Here is a 19,259-nt window from a genome sequence, read left to right on the forward strand (position 1 = left end):
GTAATTTTGTCAGATAATCAAATAAAGAAATAAAGGGTGGCTACAATTTTTTTTATTTTTATTTCACTGAATGTTTTGTTAATAATGTTAAAAAGTGTGTATTTATGGATTTGTTCACTAAGTGTTCAAACTAAAAAATAAAAAAAAAAATAGTAAAATAATTTTATATAGATATTATTAAAAAAAAAAATAGTGTACTCTATAATATATATACTTTATCACTAAAAAAAACTAATATTAATTCAATACTACCTCCGTCGGGCTCCAGGGTCTCATTTATTTTGTGTCTGTTGATATTTGAATATTAATTATTATATCAAAATTTAGTATAAATTATAAAAAAAAATTGCAAAAATACCTCCATTAATGTCTTATAATAGTAATAGAATGACATTTGTACAAAAAAAAAATATATACAAATATAAAGATATTTTTAATGTTTACGCAAAAAGTAAATGTAATCCGTAGAGAGGCGGACAGGGAATAGTATTTAATTATAGTTGATAGATAAAAATAGTGTAATGATATTTTTGTCTTACTTTTTGCTATAATAATGTGATATAAAATAAAAGTATTTTTTTTCTTTTAGAAAGAGATATTTAATGAAATGATTATTGTATTCTACCTCATATGAATGTATTTATCTGAATCAGATGCCACCTAAGTTTATGTTACATTCACTTGAACATATTTTGTTTGAATCTCAATGCGGGATAAAAATAAAAAATAAAAAAAAATAATAATAATAAGGGTGTTTTTTTTACCTGTACAATTTTTTTTTTTTATTTTTAATTTGATTTTACAATTTCAATTTTCTTTTTCACTTTAAAATTATTAAAATCAAATATCTATTTTTTATTTATTATATTAAACTAAAATTTAATTTTAAATCAAAATATCATATCAATACATATTTATATTAAATCAAACAACTGTTTCAATTTAAAATTTTACTATTCAAAACTAAAAATCAATTTTTTAATAATATAGTTTTGATTTATTTTTTCTAATAGACTTAAAAAAAAAAAAAAAAAAAAAAAAAAAAGGGGATTTGAATGAGAATATATTTTAGTTTTGCACCAATTATTTAATTTACACACCCAAACTCAGAGCCTGCACTGATCAATGGACGTATTACATGAAACACATAATATGGTTTGAAATTGAAATTACCACTACGAGAAAATTCATGGAGACAGACACGGATCCATCACTCTGCGCTGCTTGATCACGTGAATCCATTCTTGTTTCGGTAATGTAGTAGTAGTTTGCTGCACATATCTGTAATATATATGTAGATGATGATTGACCTGTATCTGCATGCTTATGCTATGCAGGCAGATCGTTGAATTGTTATTCACAGGGAAGGATTGATCGATCGATCGAGCAATGGCGGGCGCCGCATCAGGCCTGTTTATTCTGGACATAAAGGGACGCACCATAATCAGCCGTGATTATCGCGGCCTGGTCTCCCCCGCGCAGGCCGAGAAGTTCTTCTCCAAGCTCATTGAGAAGGAGGTACATATCTATCTATCTATTTATCCATCTTCTTCTGATTGGGGCTTCTATTTGCCTTTCTTTTTTCTTTTTTTCTATTATCGGCTGATTATTGGAAACTTGAAATGGAAAGATGCTGATTTCTCATTTTGGAATTTGTACACAAGCATGCCCAGATATTGTTCGGCGAAATGTCTCTTAGAACATTTGGATAGGGTTTTGAATTGGAAGGTGAATTCGAAGTACCTTCAGAGTACATCTTCATTTTACTGAATAAAAGCTTGAGAATACAAATATAAGTCTGTTAAGGATTTATGAATCGAATAGTTCGTTCTAAGTGATTATTCTTATAATGTTAAACATAGGTTTGTCTACTGAACATTGAATCGAAGATTGTTCAGAATGAACTAAAGAACCTTTTACAATTAAATGAAGATTACAAACATGAATGTTGTGTCCTGTTTCAAATCCTATGGAATAAACATATCTTGAATTCTCTTCGCGGCGAATTCTCCTTTGCCTTCCTTATATTTTCCAACTGTTGCAGGACGATATAGAATCTCATGGTCCCGTCTGCTTTGAAAATGGGGTGAGCTACATGTTCATCCAACACAAAAATGTGTACTTGATGACTGCGTCGAGGCAGAACTGCAATGCTGCAAGTAGTCTTTCCTTTTTGCATCGAATGGTAGATGTAAGTAGCAACCATGGTGATAATCTTTGCAGCTATCAATTGATTTCCTTTCCCTATATGGTTTTTATCCGCCAACGTTATTCTTAGGTTTTTAAGCATTACTTTGAAGAGCTGGAAGAGGAATCTTTAAGAGACAACTTTGTTGTTGTGGTGAGTGCCAAATTCCTTCTAAAATGATGTGTAACAATACAGTAATATCGCAACTTATGGGTTCCCTATGATGAGTTGTATTGTAGTTTTTTGAACCCTTAGATAGTTTGATGATCAAGGGTTCGATACATGTTAGTGTGTGCCTTGTGCCGTAATTTAAAAAGAACAAATGCTGTCACTTTATTAGATAATGGCTTGGAGCATATGTGCAGTATGAATTACTTGATGAAATTATGGACTTTGGCTATCCTCAATTCACGGAAGCTAAGATACTCAGTGAATTTATCAAGACGGACGCTTATAGATTAGAAGTTGCACAGAGGCCTCCAATGGCGGTAACAAATGCAGTTTCCTGGCGCAGTGAAGGCATATTTTACAAAACTAATGAGGTAAGACCATCAATTTTGCCTCATTAAATTTGCCCATTTTTTAGTTTCCTTCATTTTACAGCATCTCCTTTGTTATCTTTCCATCAGGTTTTTCTTGATGTGGTTGAAAGTGTTAATATTCTAGTCAACAGTAATGGACAAATAGTCCGTTCGGATGTCAATGGAGCACTAAAAATGCGCACTCGTTTAAGGTTCTTATTGGCTTGAAAATTTAGTACATTCATAGTTCATTGTGTGTATGTTTGGTGTCATTGATATCCAGATCGTCTCAGTTCTGGTTTCATTACAGTGGCATGCCGGAATGCAAGCTTGGTCTCAATGATAGAGTCTTATTGGAGGCGCAAGATCGAGCCACAAAGGGGAAAGCCATTGATTTGGAAGATGTCAAATTTCATCAGTAAGCATAAACAAGACATGATCGACATTCTCAAATCAAAATTAGAAAATATACCTAATGTCATTTGCTCCTGTTTTTAGATGTGTACGCCTAGCTCGGTTTGAGAATGACCGTACAATATCCTTCATACCCCCAGATGGAACATTTGATCTCATGACGTACAGGCTCAGTACACAGGTGTTCCATTTTTGTTCATTTTACTTAAATTTTTCCTCTCTCAATATCATGTAAGGTCTTGCTCTAAACTCATAGGTGAAACCTCTGATCTGGGTGGAAGCTCAAGTCGAGCGATATTCAAGAAGTCGAGTGGAGATGGTTGTAAAAGCTCGAAGCCAATTCAAGGAACGAAGGTAAGCCTCCCTCTACTCTTGGTAAGTCACTTTGTGAATTATCATATCATATCATATCATATCATATAGGTCACTTGGAGTACTTCGATACTTAAACTACAAATAGCACAATCATCGGCAGTCGTATTGATCCTCATGATACTATTTGTGGGACGATTGTGTGGTGTCTTTTAGTCTAGAAACCAAAGTGCCAGAGTGATTCTTATACAAGAAATCCAGAAGGCTCTAGAAATATTTTGAGTTTTGAAATTTTGTGGGAACAATACGAAATTATGTGATGTGATATTTTGTACGAGAAAATAGGTATTTGATGTGATATTTTTCGAAAAAGTTATTGTTTATGAACAGTTTCATAACTTAAAAAATATGTGTATTTACATGTCTACTATTCTTGCAATGTTCCTTTTTGCCTAGAAAGACAATAATATGGTATATGTAATCTGCTTCATATGTGAATGGATCTACACAGCACTGCGACGAATGTGATCATTGAGTTGCCTGTCCCAGCCGATGCCATGGATCCTCATACCCGAACAACGATGGGATCTGCTAAATATGCACCCGAAAACGATTCCCTCTTGTGGAAAATCAAGACCTTTCCAGGAAACAGAGTATGTTTATTAGACTATGGCAGCACTCTCATCCAAAAGTGCTGATTAATTTCTTCAATGATCAATTTCATCTTATATTATTCATACATATACATATATATATATATATATCACAGGAATACATGTTGAGGACAGAATATAAACTTCCTTCTATAGCATCCGAGGATGCAGCTCCCGACAAAAAAACTCCAATTAACGTCAAGTTTGAGATACCGTACTTCACAGTCTCCGGTATTCAGGTACGCACACTATTGTAAAATGACTGTTCAATAGTTTTTACAACATAGGATATTAGTTTGCAAGAACTTTTATATTCTAGCTCAAGTTTAAGATAAAATTTGAAGTAAAATGTATATAAAGGAAGTATTTCCATTCTACTTCCAGCTATTATGTTGAAAAGATCTTTTCTACATCGATGACGGGCATAAATGAACATATATATATGCTTAACTGAATATTAATTTGATTCGAAAGTTTAGGAATATAGCTCTTCATGTTTAGATATCGATGCCTTATTACAATATGCTGCATACAGGTTCGCTACCTTAAGATCATCGAGAAAAGCGGGTACCAAGCGCTGCCATGGGTGAGGTACATAACCATGGCTGGACACTACGAACTACGGCTTCTGTAAGCCCCGGAAACTGCTTTTGGCACCACAGGTTTGCAAAAATCCTTTTTCTCAATCCCATGTCTGAATTTTATTTTATTTTTTCGAATTTTTGATGATATAGATTCTTACATTCTTGTACTGATCTTTGCTAGTTTCCATCCAGCATATGTTTATATGTTTAACCCGAAAATGAGAACACCATTTTCAGTCTACCTAGTACTCTTGATCTTCTCCAAAATCTCTTCCTCGACATTTTTCATGATACTATGAAGATGTTATATTTGACAATCTCTCTGTTAACTTGTCGAACACTTTGTCCCGGGACACAACACTGATCCTAACATACTTCTCACTGTCACCAAAGTGCTTCCCGCCTCTGCCGATTATTTTGTGATTGCGTAGAAAGCCTTTGCAATCCTCGGCTTTGCTTTCACACTTTAGCCAAGCGAAAGCTGTTTATATTGCCGTAAAAAAAACTATAAGACTTCGTAGGTAAAATGTCGAGTATAAAAGCTTGATAGGGGTTTATACGATTGAACGATTTTGCTTATTACCTGGTTGTGTAGTGAAAGTTCGACCGCTGAAGCTGCACTTGCCCGAGGGAAGCTCCGGCAAACTAAAGAGATTACTTTTTTCGACGACTTCTCTAAGTTGGCACCATCTTCTCGCCATGAGCTCATAGCTGTGGTCGAAGAACGCTGAGCTGTCTCTATGCTCATGTGCGTCGACTACGACTCGAAAGATCTTCGCAGCGCGAAGCTGCGACTCTTTCGACACGCCGATGGTGCTGAGCATGATGAACTCGGTCATCTTCATCGCAATTTTTCGATCCTTGACAAGAGCCCATCTGCGATATGGGAAGTGATTTTTCGTTGAATGAGATCAAGAATGTTGAAAATGATTTTTCGATTAAGATGGTGTCGCTTACCCGAGTCGACTACCGGCATGGCCGATGCTTTTCGACACCGTAAAGAGCATGATGTCGTGATCAGCTCGATACGTGATCGGAGTGTACTGCGGCCAATAGTAGGCGAGATCATGGATTACTACTCCCCGTCGTCGGTTGACCACAGCGCTTCTCGACTGCCCGTCGGGGTTGTTCGGGGATGTCACCACTTCGACGTACGGCTTATCCTTGTCGAACTTGTAAGCATCCCCGCCCCATGTGTAGAGTCCCGACTTCAGAAACTCGACGATCGTCTGATACGGCTGCGTATATATAGAGCTGTTAAACGAATCGAGTAGCTCGCAACCCAAGCTCGACTCGGCTCATTTGTAGAGATAAACGAGCCGAGCTCGAAAATAATTTTTTTTTACAAAAGAACCGAGCTCGAGCTCGCGAGTAGCTCAATTGAGCTCATTAGTAATAATATATTTATATTTATATAATATATATAATTTTTTATATCAAAATTTATATTTATTATTAAAATTTAAATATTTTATTATAAAAAAATTATAAATAAAATTAAATATATTTAATTTATATATTAAAAATTCGAGCTTGAATTTGAACTTAACAAGCTGAGCTCGATGCACTATTTTGGCTCGAATTCTTAACGAGCCGAGCCGAGCCGAGTCTGTTCTGTTAACAAGTTTGAGTCGAGCTCGAACAACCAATACTGGAGCTCACTCGACTCGTTTAACAACTCTACGTATATGTATATATGTTATATATATATATATAACTCGAGAGATTAGTTCTTATTTAGGCAAGTCGATATCTTAAAGTATAAGTTTTCGTCGATTCGGGGGACTTACAGTGTAGAACGGTGCAGCTGAGACTACTTGTATCGGGTCTGTGGCATTCGGCAAAGAAACTGCGTACAGCGCCGCCTGTAGGAGCTGCGTCGAGCCTGTCCCGACGACAATGTTGCGATCTTCGGTGACGGCATTCCCGACCAAATTGTGTAGCCGGGTTACTGCATTTGCGAACTCCGGTTCTAAGAACCAACAGAGATTTTCGGCGCTGGAGAAATAGCTTGTGAATTTCCATCCCGGGATCACGACCATGGCCTTTTCGCCGTGTTGCTTCCAATAGCTCTCGTACATCGTTGGATCTCCGCTGTTACGTGTAATAAAACGTCGCAAAACGGTCAATAAGGGCGTAGGGACAACTTATTACAAAATTAGACCAAGCGGATGGCTTCGATCCGAGGTTTAACTTTGTTCGAGTTTAAACTAACTAGGCATTTCACCTTGTTGTGAAATTGTGACAAGCAAAATAAACAAACGTACACTAGAATACGATAATTTGGTAATCCAGTTGATCGAATCTTACGTTTGAGGACGGTCAAATTATGTATTTTTCACTAGTATTTCGGGGGCTAGAGTTTGATACTTCACAAAGCAACTATTTGAACATTTATTACATATACATTTCGATCAAACTCAACTCGATCATTCCCTTACCAAATTGTTCGAATCCTTATGGTTAGAACATCCGATGACCTTCAAACCATCATCTACCATATGTGCTAAACTTTGCCGGTAAATTTTGTCAGTAATTTTGATTACTTGTCTTAATCTCAATTGGGCATGAGAGGAAAAAACTATGTTTGGAGAGGAACATCGTATGTCATAGAAAAAAAAAAAAAAAAAAAAAAAAAAAAAAAAAAAGTGATCAAAGCCATGAATATTCATATTATTGAACTTAGGTACTGTCACACCTATTTGAAGGCTCTGTTTACATAGACAACTTTGAAATTTTTGACATTTTATTTACATTAATTTTTTCAAAATCATTGTAACCAATACTCCTTCGGTCCTAATATAAAGTATTATTTTTACTATTTTCTTTATCCAATTTTAAATATTTATTTTTTATTTTTAAAAAAATTAATCATACACTAATATCAAAATACTTTTAATTTTTACTTAAATTACAAATGTACAATTACTTTATATATAAAGTCAAAGAACAAAAATATCAAAAAATTTTACTCCAGTAATAAATAAAAATTTATATAATACAAATATTTTATAAAAAAAAAAATTATAAAGGTAAATAAAAATACTTGTTAATCGAAGAGAGATAGAAACAAAGTGGGCGTTAGTGTTAGATATTAGAAATTTAATTAAATTAATCTATATTTATTAAATGTGTTTAAAATTAATAAATAAAATAGAAATTGATCATCTTTTGTGAGACAAAGAAAAATAAAAATAGATAATTTGTTGCGGGAAAGAGAGTGTATCAAATATTTAATTTTATTCAACTTTCTACCATTTTCAAATGAATCAAAATACTCTCCAAATATATTTAAACATTTGTAGTTTTTATTTGTTTAATAAAATTTTATGTTATTGTCCCAAATTGGAATATTGTTGAGAATTTCCTATTACTTATAAGGGTGCGGATCCATGCTAATCTATGTTATTGTACTATCAAATCTTTTTGTGTTTATATATATATTTATGAAATTGTAAGTCTAAGATATCTTATTAATAAGATAGATCGAATTAATGTGCAGCCCTACTCCTAAACTCTATATGGGAGGAGATGCTGGTCCATTTAAAAAAACAAACAGTAAATAAATAATAAAAATAATTATAAATTAAAATTAAGATAAGTAAATAGTTTAATTAAAATTAAAAAAATTATAAAATTTAAAATTTAAAATTTAAAATGCGATTAAAGTGTATAATTATATTTCCAAAAATTAAAAAAAAGACAAAAAATAAAAAAGACAAATTATGTGAAACAAACAAAAATAAAAAATATGAACAAATTATGTGGGACGAATGGACTAATAATAAATAAATAAGTAAGAATAAAATAAAATCAAGCAACCACATACAACCAAGTTACAGTAAAGAGTCAGAAAAAACTTACAAGACAAATTGATTTCAGTACAAGGACAAATCAAACCCCACTTCAACACTCTTTCACCGTTTCTTACCCTTCTTTATTACTTCCTCCCTCCGACCGTATTTTGTCTCTATTTTTTATTTTTGTCCGTCTCACATAATTTGTCTATTCTTTTTTTAAAATATAATTATACACTTTAATTTTATTTTAAATTTTAAATTTTATAATTTTTTTAATCTTAATTAAACTATTTAGTTATTTTAATCTTAATCCACAATTATTTTTATTATACGATAATTATTTTTACTAATACACTTCTTAATTACTTACTAATTACACTTTACCTAAATTTCCTCAGTAATAGGCTCGTAATACATGGGATGGAGGAAGTATTATTATTATTTAATAAAAAAAAATTATAGAACAAAACAACAATAACAATATTAATAATAAAACTAAAATGTAAAATATATTTTTAAACTCAACCATGTTAAAATAATAATAAGAAGAAGAAGAAGAAATATATAGTGGGAGGTGCTCTATCTCCTAACAATTTTGTTTGGTTATAAATTTCCTTTTTCCACTATTAATCTTTTTAAAAATATATATATATATATATATAAGTAAATATTTATTTTTATTAATTTTAAAATTATATTTAAAACATAATATCAATATTTATTTATATAAGATTAAACGACTTATAATTTAAAATCTTAATAACCTGATATTAACTTTTAAACCAATAACCAAACAAACATATGATGTTTATCTGATGTTTAGATGGAATCATGAAGTTTAAATTTATTATTTAAATAATATTTAATTTGATATTTTATAAAAAAATATATATATATTTATGTGAATTAAAAAGAATCTTAAAAAGAAAAAAAACTCCCTACTCCGAAAATTAAACAAATAAATATCATAATAATAAACAGAAAAACGACTGAATATGTAAGAAGAAAAAAAAAAAAACAACATAAATAAAAATTTAAATAAATAAGAACTTACTGAAAAACATCAATAACTTCATCATCATCTTCGTCTTCCCTGTGAAGATCATCTGTTGTCTTCAACTTCATCGATATTCTTTCATCGTCTTCCTCTACCTTATTATTATTATTATTATTATTATTATTGATGTTTTTGTACAAAAAGGCCATGTTCAAGGCCAAAGAAATCACCAAAATATGCCCCAAAACCATTCTTTTCATCTCCATTGGAATTATAATTTAACAATATGAGTATCAAATCAAATTTATTTGGTATATACATATATAGAGAGAGAGGGGGAAAGATTCTCTCTCTATAATGCACTTACTTAATTTTTCAAAATTCCTAATTAATTAATATACATTGTACATTGAAGAACAACAAAAATAATAAAAAAAACAAAATCAACCCAATTAAGAAGGAATTAAAGGAAACAAACCCTAAATAATACTCTATAATGACTATTACTTCAAATCAATTTGAAGATAATTTAATAAACAATCTTGCACGACAATCAATAGAGTTTGAATTTAGTATTAAAATAATATTTGATAAAATATTTTGTGAAAAATAAATTTATGAGCTTAAATGAAAATGAATATGTTTGCTGGGTTTGGATTGTGAGTTGAGATTTGAATAACAAAATTTTTGAATTAGAATAGTTGTATAATGTGATATAAATAGGTGTTGATGTCATACTTTGAATATAAAATTAATTTTTAGTATAATATAAAAAATAAAAAAATAGATGTTTGATTTAATATTTTTGGAAAAAATTTTTTTGATAAATAATAAGTTTTGGAGAAAATCTCCCAAACAAACACACTAGTGCATAGAATAAAATTATATAAAAGTAATTACAGATAATAGGATTATATAAAAAAAAAACAATGAATTTAGTAGAAAATATGAATTGATTTTTCTATATCTTAAAATAAAAAAATTAAGTTGAAAAATATTTTTTAAAATATATTTGATTGAGAAATTATTAAATTCGAATTTACTATCTGAAAAGAATGAGTAAATTATATAACAACCCAATGTGTTCTAGTAAAAATTGTATAAATCACTATGTATTTTATTATTACGTAAAATCCCCCGTGTGTTAATATTAAGATTGCACAAAATACTTTTCTTGTACAAAATTGATGTTGGGACCGAAATTACAGAAGTTTTATACTAATAAAAATCGTAAAATATCTTAAATAATTTTTTTTGAATAAACTAAATATATAAATAATTGATTAATCCTTTATTTTATAATTTTTTTGAGACAGATTATTATTTGATTTTTGAATAAACTATAAAAATAAATGATTGATTAATTATTTATTTAAGATATTTTACGTTTTTTATTTGTATAAAACTTGCGTAATTTAGGTCTTTATTTAGATCCAAATATAGTTTTGGACAATGAGAGTATTTCATGCAAACTTTACATTAATACAAAGGGTTTCACGCAATAAATAAAATATATAGTATATTGTACATTTTTACTAAAATACAAGGGATGTTATATAATTTACTCGAAAATAAATAAATTAATTCGAATTTAATCACCGCAGATTTTTGCAGGAAGCAATTTATTTATTTATTTATATATTTGGGGATAAATATATTTTTAATCTTATATTCTACACTTATTATTATTAAATGGTGTGTTTTGTTTGGAGGTTTGGATTTTGAGTTGGGATTTGAATAGTAAAAATTTTGAATTTAAATAGTTGTATGATGTGATATAAATAGGTGTTGATGTGATCTTTTGAATGGAAAATTAATTTTTAGTATAATATAAAAAATAAAAAATATGTATTTAATTTGATTTGTTTGGGAGAAAAAAAAATTGAGATGAACAGTTGAAATTAAATCCAATCCCCCAAACAAACGCATATATCCAATGAGTAGTTGAAATTTTTTTCAAGAACATTGTTACATATCTTGAGTCTTAACATAACACAACTACAAAATCAGTAAATTCAAGCATCAAATTTTGATGTAAAATTAATTTATATATATATATATATTTGTATTTTTATTTAAAAATTAAATTAACATTAGAATTTAATGTTAGAATTATTTCTTTACTAGTTCATGTCAGGAGAGCTCCAACCTACCCTTAAATCCCCCCTAATTATGGAGTAACACTATACCTCTTTTTATAGTATTTTGTGGTGTTTGGTGTATTTTTGTTATTTTTTTGGATGTATTGTGTAATTTTTATTTTTTTAGAATAATAATATATAATTTTATATTTTAAAAAGTTATATGTAATTTTATTTTTTTTTGAAAAATAATACAGTATATAATTTTATTTTTTAAAAGTGATATAATTATATTTTTTTTAAAAAATAATACTCACTCCGTTCCGGAACTAAATATTCATTTGCTTTTTGCACGTAGTTTTAGAAATATTAGTATTATATTGGGATATAGTAGGAATAAAGTAGAAATAACTACAATAACATTAGTGTGATATAAAGGTAATGACATTTGTGTAATATATTATAAGTTGTAAGGGTATTTGTAATGTTAGGTAGATAGTACAGTTACTAAAAAATGAAATGGATACTTTGTTATGAGACGGACTAAAATGGAAAAATAGATACTTTGTTATGGGACTGAAGGAGTATATAATTTTATTTTTTTTAAAAGTGATGTATAATTTTATTTTTTTTAAATTATTTTATTTGTAATAGTTATTAATTATAAATTTTAATTTTCATAAATTTTAAAAAAATATAAATTATATAGGTATGGATTATAATATATAAAATAAATTAAAGTTGAGGTGTAATTTATAAATATAAAAAATATATATATAAAAAATATATAGAAAATATACTTTTTAGAGTGAAAATTGAAATTTATGATTGGAATAAAATAATATAGATTAACTGCATTTTTATTCTAACTACTGCAAAAATGAAGTCAAGGGTTGGAGGTGGCCTTAAAAAATCCGTATTAGCCAATATTTCATTATCAAATATTCTATGGGAGAGGATAAGACACTCTTATTTATAATAAAAAAATTAATAATCCTTTCGTCTCAGATATCATGTTTTTGCCGTTTCTGTTCGTCCCACATACCATGTTATTTTCTTTTTTGGAAAATGATTACACACTTTAATCTCATTTTAAATTTTTAAATTTTATTTTTTTAATTTTAATTAAACTAATTAGTTATCTTAATCTTAATTTATAATTATTTATATTATAGAATAATTATTTTCACTAATACATTCTTAATTATCTACTAATTACACCCCTCCTAAAATACCGTATCTACAGTGTAGCAGACACGGCATCTGGTACGGAGAAAGTAATATATAATTATATTAATTATTTTAATTAATTATATAAAATTAAACTAATTGAAATTTACGTTCTGAACCCTATCCCATCCGATACTCTATTCATATGCCAAAGAAAAATATATTTATTTTTTTTTCTCGGTAATAAGAAAAATAAATATATTTTATTTTTTAGAAAGAAAAAATCATACAACTTTTTATAATTTACAATTATTTTTTTCTATTTTTTTTTTATATATAAAAAACGAAAGAAAGTATATTTCACATTAAAATTCATGTTTAAACTAAATGAACTTATTTTTATATAACAAATAGAGTAATATTTTCAACTACTATGAATGAGATACATAACTATTTTATTTATTTTTTTAAAAAAAGAGAATATTAGATAAATAATTAAAATAATACTAATTGCCCCATTTATATATATATATATATATGTATCCTTTTTTTATAGTTTTATTTATTTATTGTGTTTTGGTAGGTTAGTGTTTAATGCAAATCTGTTGCCCCAAGACTTAAGACCTGCCTATATATATATATATAGAGAGAGAGAGAGAGGCTTTGTTTGGTTTACCTTTTAATTAAAATAGTAATTCTTCAGTTCATATTTTTTATTGTAAAATGATATTATCTCCGTCCGATTATAAGGTCTTATTTACTTTTTGCGTGTTGATATTTGAATATTAATTATTATATGAAAATATTGTTCAAATCAAAGAGAAATGATAAAAGTACTTCTATTAGTGTCTTATAATAATATTATAATGATATTTGTGCAAAAAATTATATAAATATAAAAATATTTTTAATGTTAAGTACAATGACGTAAAAGGTAAATAAGACTTTTAGAACCAAACGGAAGAAGTATATGCTTTTTTCTTTTTTTGTGCACACAATATCAAATTGAAATAATATTTAAATTAAAATATACATACTAAAAAATTCAAACTCAAACGAAACCGAACAAATCCATGATTTTTAAAATTTTAGAAAAATTTAAAAAGTTATACTTATAAAACTGAGTATTTAGGGCTTGTTTTTTTAGCTTAGTGTTTGCACAGTAAAAACGCGTAAACCTGAGCTGTTTGTGTTTTGGGAACAAAGTCTGAAAGGTTTTGTACCCCTTTTTTTTATAATAAAATAATAAATTCTTTTAAAATTATAATATAAAAATATTATAATAATTATAATTGAATAAAATATATAAAATATATATGTCAATAAATTTTTTTATAATATAAATAAATAAAAATTTATAAATATATATGTTTATATATTTTATACAAATTAATACACATCTATATTATTATAAGTCTGTTGTCTATGGTTTGACTGACTGTAGCAGATTTGACTTTATTTAGTTTTTTTTTTTTAAAAAAATTAAATATATGTGCTTCTTTTGGTTGAGTTTGAGAAATTTTAGTTTGGATTTGATATTTTTTTTCGGAAAACGCATAGTCCAAATAGTCAAATTTGGAAAAATTTGGGTAAAGAAACATATAATTATTATAATTATAAGGGAAAAAAATATATACAATATATATATCTTTGTAGATAATAAAATTTTCTATAATACAAATAAATAAAAAATTTTAAATATATATATGTTGAGAATAATATAAATTCATAATCAAATCATACAATATAAATTTTATCAATTAAATTTAATACACATTTATATTATTTTATTCATTATCCATCAAATCAATACACATCAAAACTCTCAAAACCCCCAACCAAACCCAAATACAAAAGAAACAACAAAATTCAAACTCATCCCAAAATTCAAATAAAAACCAAGCTCAAATCCAAATTTCCCCAAACCCCGCTAAAGAAACACTAATTTGATATTATGGAGAAATATTTAATATAATATTTTTTTTAAAAGAATTATATTTGGGCAAACAATGCTAAAAAAAATTAAATTTTAAGCATAGGTAGACTCAACAATATATGCGTGCACCTACTAGCCTTTTATTTTTGAGTAGATTAGCAGGTTTGGCATATTATTTAAGAAATAAAATAATATTTTCTGTATTTTCAATTTTTAACTATTTAATTTATTTTGTTTGAGAGATTTTATTTGATTTATACTATTTATCAAAAAAAAATTATTAACAATTATTAAATCATAATATTATACTAAAAATTATTTTTATATTTAAAATATATCATATTAATATCTATTTATATCATATCGAATAACTAGTCAAATTCAAAATATTACTATTCAAATTTAAATTCAAAATTGAACCCAAACACACATACATTTTTTTTAAAAAAAATAAATTAAATAATATCATAGTTAATAATTAATTTTATTTAAATAAATAAAATGAAAAAAAAAAGCTTGTAAAACATATCCTTTATTAGTAATCAATTTTTTTTTGACAAAATATATAAGATGGTTTGATACGGACGATCTGTTTCCTTTGTGTTTTTGGATGAATGCATTCTTTACGTTATTGCTAATGTAAAAAATACTCTCTCCCTTTCAAACAAGATGCAACATTTATTTTTAGCACGAGTTTTTAGGTGGATAGTATTAAGTAAGATAATTTAAAAATTAGGTGATGTGATGGAGAGAAAAATATATATTTTATTTTTTTATTTGAACGATGTGAGAGGATAAAATATGGGGTAAAGATTAAGTATAATTAATTATTTCCTATTTTGAAAATATTGCGGGGTGTTTGGGACATACCAAAAAAGAAATGTTGCAGGGTGTTTGAGACGGAGGGAGTAATATTTTATATAGTGAGTAGATAAATATATATTGTGTTAATGTGTTTATATATATATATTTTTAATAATATTTATGAAAAACTATTTCACCTAAAAATACTAGTGAACAAATTCGTTATATTTTTATTTTGCCTTTATTTTAACAAGCTTAAAAAATTTTACAAATGAAATAATTTACATATAAAAATAATTTCAATTATTTTAAAATAATAAAAACAAGTTTATAAATTATTAGAAAAAAATATATCAAAATAATTAATAAATATTGTAATAAAAATATATTAATATGTGTGAAATAAAATTTTAATTTTTAAGGACAAAAAATAAAAAATAAAAAAAAAAGTAAAAGAAAGCTAATTTATCAACCAAACTTAATGACCTGCAAATTAAGTAGCAAAATAAATTACACTAGACGAATTATTCGTAGCAAACAAGATACTTAGACAACTTCTTGTGATGGTGCACCAATTGATAGGGGTTGCTACCATCTTTCAAGTTTTTTATTTATTTTATTTTATTTTTTGATTTTTTGATTTAAAAAATTATAATTTAAAAGTCTCTTGCCTTATATTTATATACTAGTCTGTCAAAATTATCTTATTATTATTTTTACTATATGTTAAATTTATACATAATATATTTATAATAAATAAGTCTTTTCATTTATAATTTTTTAAATTATTTTAGCAAATAATAATTAATTTATCATTATTTTTACTTATTCTCAATTATTTATTTATTTTTTTATAATACTTCCGCTTTATCCTTTATATATTTATTTTAATATTAAATATTATAATTTTAATGTTGCCAACCAAACCTAACCTATATAATTTATTGGATGAAAAGATTATTGAGATATATATATATATTTAAAATAATTTATACAAATATGATTGCTATTATTAAATAATTACAAAAAACTATAAGGATAAATATAGTCAAATATTCTCCCACCGTCCTAACATTATAGTGTGAGGTATATTTGACACGAAATTTAATGTATATTGATATTATATTGGTAGTGGGTAAAAAATACGGATAAAATATTTTTTTGCTCTTGTGAGTGTATTAGTGTAAAAAATAGTGGCAATTGTGTAATAATAAAAAAAAAATAAGAGTAATTTGATAGTGATATAATTATTTATAGAAATTAGAGTGTTGTTTTAGGACGGACAAAAATATAAACAGAACTATTATATTGGAACAAGGGAATACTATTTTTTAAATTATCTCTTTGTTATTCATCTATAAAAAAATCAAATTAAATCAATCTCATCTTATGACCTAGCAGTGTAGGGGTATATTTATGATCATGAGGTCGTGAGTTCAAATTACTGAAACCTTCGGCTAATTTGTCACACATGGCCGGAATTTAGTGTACACTTTCAAGTAGCGGCTGCGAGTTTTCACGTAAATTTCAATAGTTACACTTTCAAACATTTTCACAACCAAATTATAAAATTTACTCCCTCCGTTCACATTGACGTTTCTATCCGTCCCAACTCTCATGTCATTTTTTTTTTAAAATGATTACACACCTTAATCTTATTTTAAAATTTTTATTTTATAATTTGTTTCTTTTTAATAGATTAATCTTAATATGAATTATTTCACTGATACATTCTTAATTATTTACTAATTAATATTTATCCTAAATTTTTGTGTCATACGACGTGCGACGGAAAGAATAATTATAAAATAAATTCCTGTGTCTACGTTCACCTGGACATACAATGTGAGACATAAAGAGTAATTATAAAGTATTTCAATATCGAAATAATTTAAATTCATTCATTTAAAATTCATCCTCAAATTCAAATTCATCGACACAAATGACCGTTAGGATGATACACATACATATATATATCGACGACGATGAGGCGATGCCGATCCGTAAATGATTATTCTACCCAGCGACAAAGCGATTACCCGTCGTCGCCGGAATCCAACTTATTCCGGGGACTTTCCCTTCGGCTCCGGCCCCCCTCAATGCCTTTGCCTCGTCCCACCTCCCTTCCCCGGCTAGTATATTAGACACCATCACACGGTATCTGCAATCAATTCTCATTCTCGACTGATTTCCCAATAAATGCTCGGCTATAACCTCCGCCATCGCATAATCCTTCCGAAACTCGCAGCACGACAAAAGCGTGCCCCAAACGCCCGAATCGACAGGTTCGGGAAACGATTTAATTAGCTCGAACGCCTCTTCTAGTTTCCCGAACATTCCGACGAGCTTCACCATGTAAACGTAATGCTCGGTTTTACCTTCAATGTTGTACTCGCTTCTCATCTTTCGGAAATACTCTCGACCCTCGTTCGCTAGCCCGGAATGACAACACGCGCACAACAATCCCACGAACGTTGACTCGTCCGGCTTTAGTCCCGCTTCTAGAACCTTCTCGAACATCCGGAAGGCCTCGGAAGCGCGCCCGTATAACCCGAGATTCATTATCGCCGTATTGTATGTCACGATGTTCCTCACTGTCGTCTCGTTAAATACTCTAATCCCCGCTTCGATGAACCCGCATTTCGAATACATGTCAACGAGCGACGACGAAACGGAAACCTCCGTGCTATATCCGCATCTTATAACGTAGCCGTGTATCTCGCTCCCGGGTCGTACGCTCGCCAAATGCCCGCACACCGCAAGAACGCTCGCAAGAAGAACACAATCCACACGCCCCCGATTCGCGACCAAATCCCGGAAAAAAACCAACGCGTCGACATGATCGCCCGTTCGACAAAATCCGGTAATTAGCGCCGACCATGTCACTAAATCGGGACGCACGATACTATCGAACACTCTAAACGCTGATTCCATGTTCTTCATTGTCGAATACATTTTAACGAGCGCGCTCCCGACATGATCGTTCGAAGCCAATCCGTGCTTTTCGCAAAGTCCGTGAATCATTTCTCCGAGCCACGCCGTCAAACTTGCATGAGCTAATCCCGAGATCAAACCGACCGCCGTATAACCGTCCGGCTCGATTCCCACCCGTCGCATGGAGTTAAACAATTCCATCGCCTTTCCCGACTCTCCAACGCTTCCATGTCCGGAAATCATGGCGTTCGACAACGCCAAATCGGGGGAATTGATCCGATCAAAAATGCGCCTCGCCTCGTCGACACGGCCGACCTTCGAGTACGAGGTGACGAGAGCACTTCCGCATACGAAATCCGATTCTAATCCAAATGCGGTCACTTCTCCATGAACAATTTGCAGACTTTCGACGTCGAGCCTCTCGCCGCAAGCTCGAGCGACGCAGGCGAAGGTGCGACTGTCGGGCTGCGATTCGGAGGTCAGGAGAGCGTTGAACATGAGGAATGCGTGGTGGAAGTTTCGGGCCCTTGCGTAAGCCCGGATGAGAGCGTTCCAGAGATAGATGGTTCGGTGGGGACTTTCGTCGAACAGGTTGCGTGCGGAGACGAGGTCGCCATTGATGGCGTAGAAGCGGAGGATTTTGGTGGGGTAGAAAGGGTCGATGAAGAGGCCGTGATTGAGTACGAGAGCGTGGAGGATTCGGGTTGCGGCGAGGGTTTGGTTGGGCTTTGTGAGGTGTGTGAGAAGCTGCTTTTTCATGAGGTCGACTCCATGGATACGTGGATGGTGCCCTTGTGAGAAAAACTCGATACAGTTCTTCACTTTTGTAACACCAACCATAATTTATGGACCGTATTAGGCATTT

General features: G+C 29.5%; 3 protein-coding genes across 3 annotated transcripts; 1 reads left to right on the forward strand and 2 right to left on the reverse strand.

Moving 5' to 3' along the window:
- Positions 1–1,127: 1,127 nt before the first annotated feature.
- On the forward strand, positions 1,128–4,933 carry LOC127255194 (AP-1 complex subunit mu-2-like). Its single transcript, XM_051280609.1, has 12 exons — positions 1,128–1,252; positions 1,338–1,518; positions 2,045–2,191; positions 2,279–2,341; positions 2,554–2,730; positions 2,818–2,921; positions 3,020–3,127; positions 3,208–3,304; positions 3,380–3,477; positions 3,947–4,088; positions 4,205–4,327; positions 4,624–4,933. Exons 2-12 carry the CDS (start codon positions 1,390–1,392, stop codon positions 4,720–4,722), a joined length of 1,287 nt encoding a protein of 428 aa, XP_051136566.1. The 5' UTR covers positions 1,128–1,252; positions 1,338–1,389; the 3' UTR covers positions 4,723–4,933.
- Positions 4,934–4,952: 19 nt separating this feature from the next.
- LOC127255147 (tryptophan aminotransferase-related protein 2-like) lies at positions 4,953–9,597 on the reverse strand. The gene is made up of 5 exons (XM_051280540.1): positions 9,527–9,597; positions 6,463–6,766; positions 5,630–5,910; positions 5,256–5,548; positions 4,953–5,153 (listed from the first exon to the last, which is right to left on the reverse strand). The coding sequence occupies exons 1-5, from the start codon at positions 9,595–9,597 to the stop codon at positions 4,966–4,968; spliced, it is 1,137 nt and encodes a 378-aa protein (XP_051136497.1). The 3' UTR covers positions 4,953–4,965.
- A 7,750-nt stretch (positions 9,598–17,347) lies between these two features.
- On the reverse strand, positions 17,348–19,248 carry LOC127255193 (putative pentatricopeptide repeat-containing protein At1g64310). The gene has a single exon (XM_051280608.1). The coding sequence runs from the start codon at positions 19,232–19,234 to the stop codon at positions 17,477–17,479; it is 1,758 nt and encodes a 585-aa protein (XP_051136565.1). The 5' UTR covers positions 19,235–19,248; the 3' UTR covers positions 17,348–17,476.
- Positions 19,249–19,259: the final 11 nt, after the last annotated feature.

The sequence above is a fragment of the Andrographis paniculata genome, unplaced genomic scaffold, assembly GCF_009805555.1.
Source record: "Andrographis paniculata isolate CXL003 unplaced genomic scaffold, ASM980555v1 Contig53END, whole genome shotgun sequence".
In the NCBI taxonomy this organism is placed as follows: Eukaryota; Viridiplantae; Streptophyta; class Magnoliopsida; order Lamiales; family Acanthaceae; genus Andrographis; species Andrographis paniculata.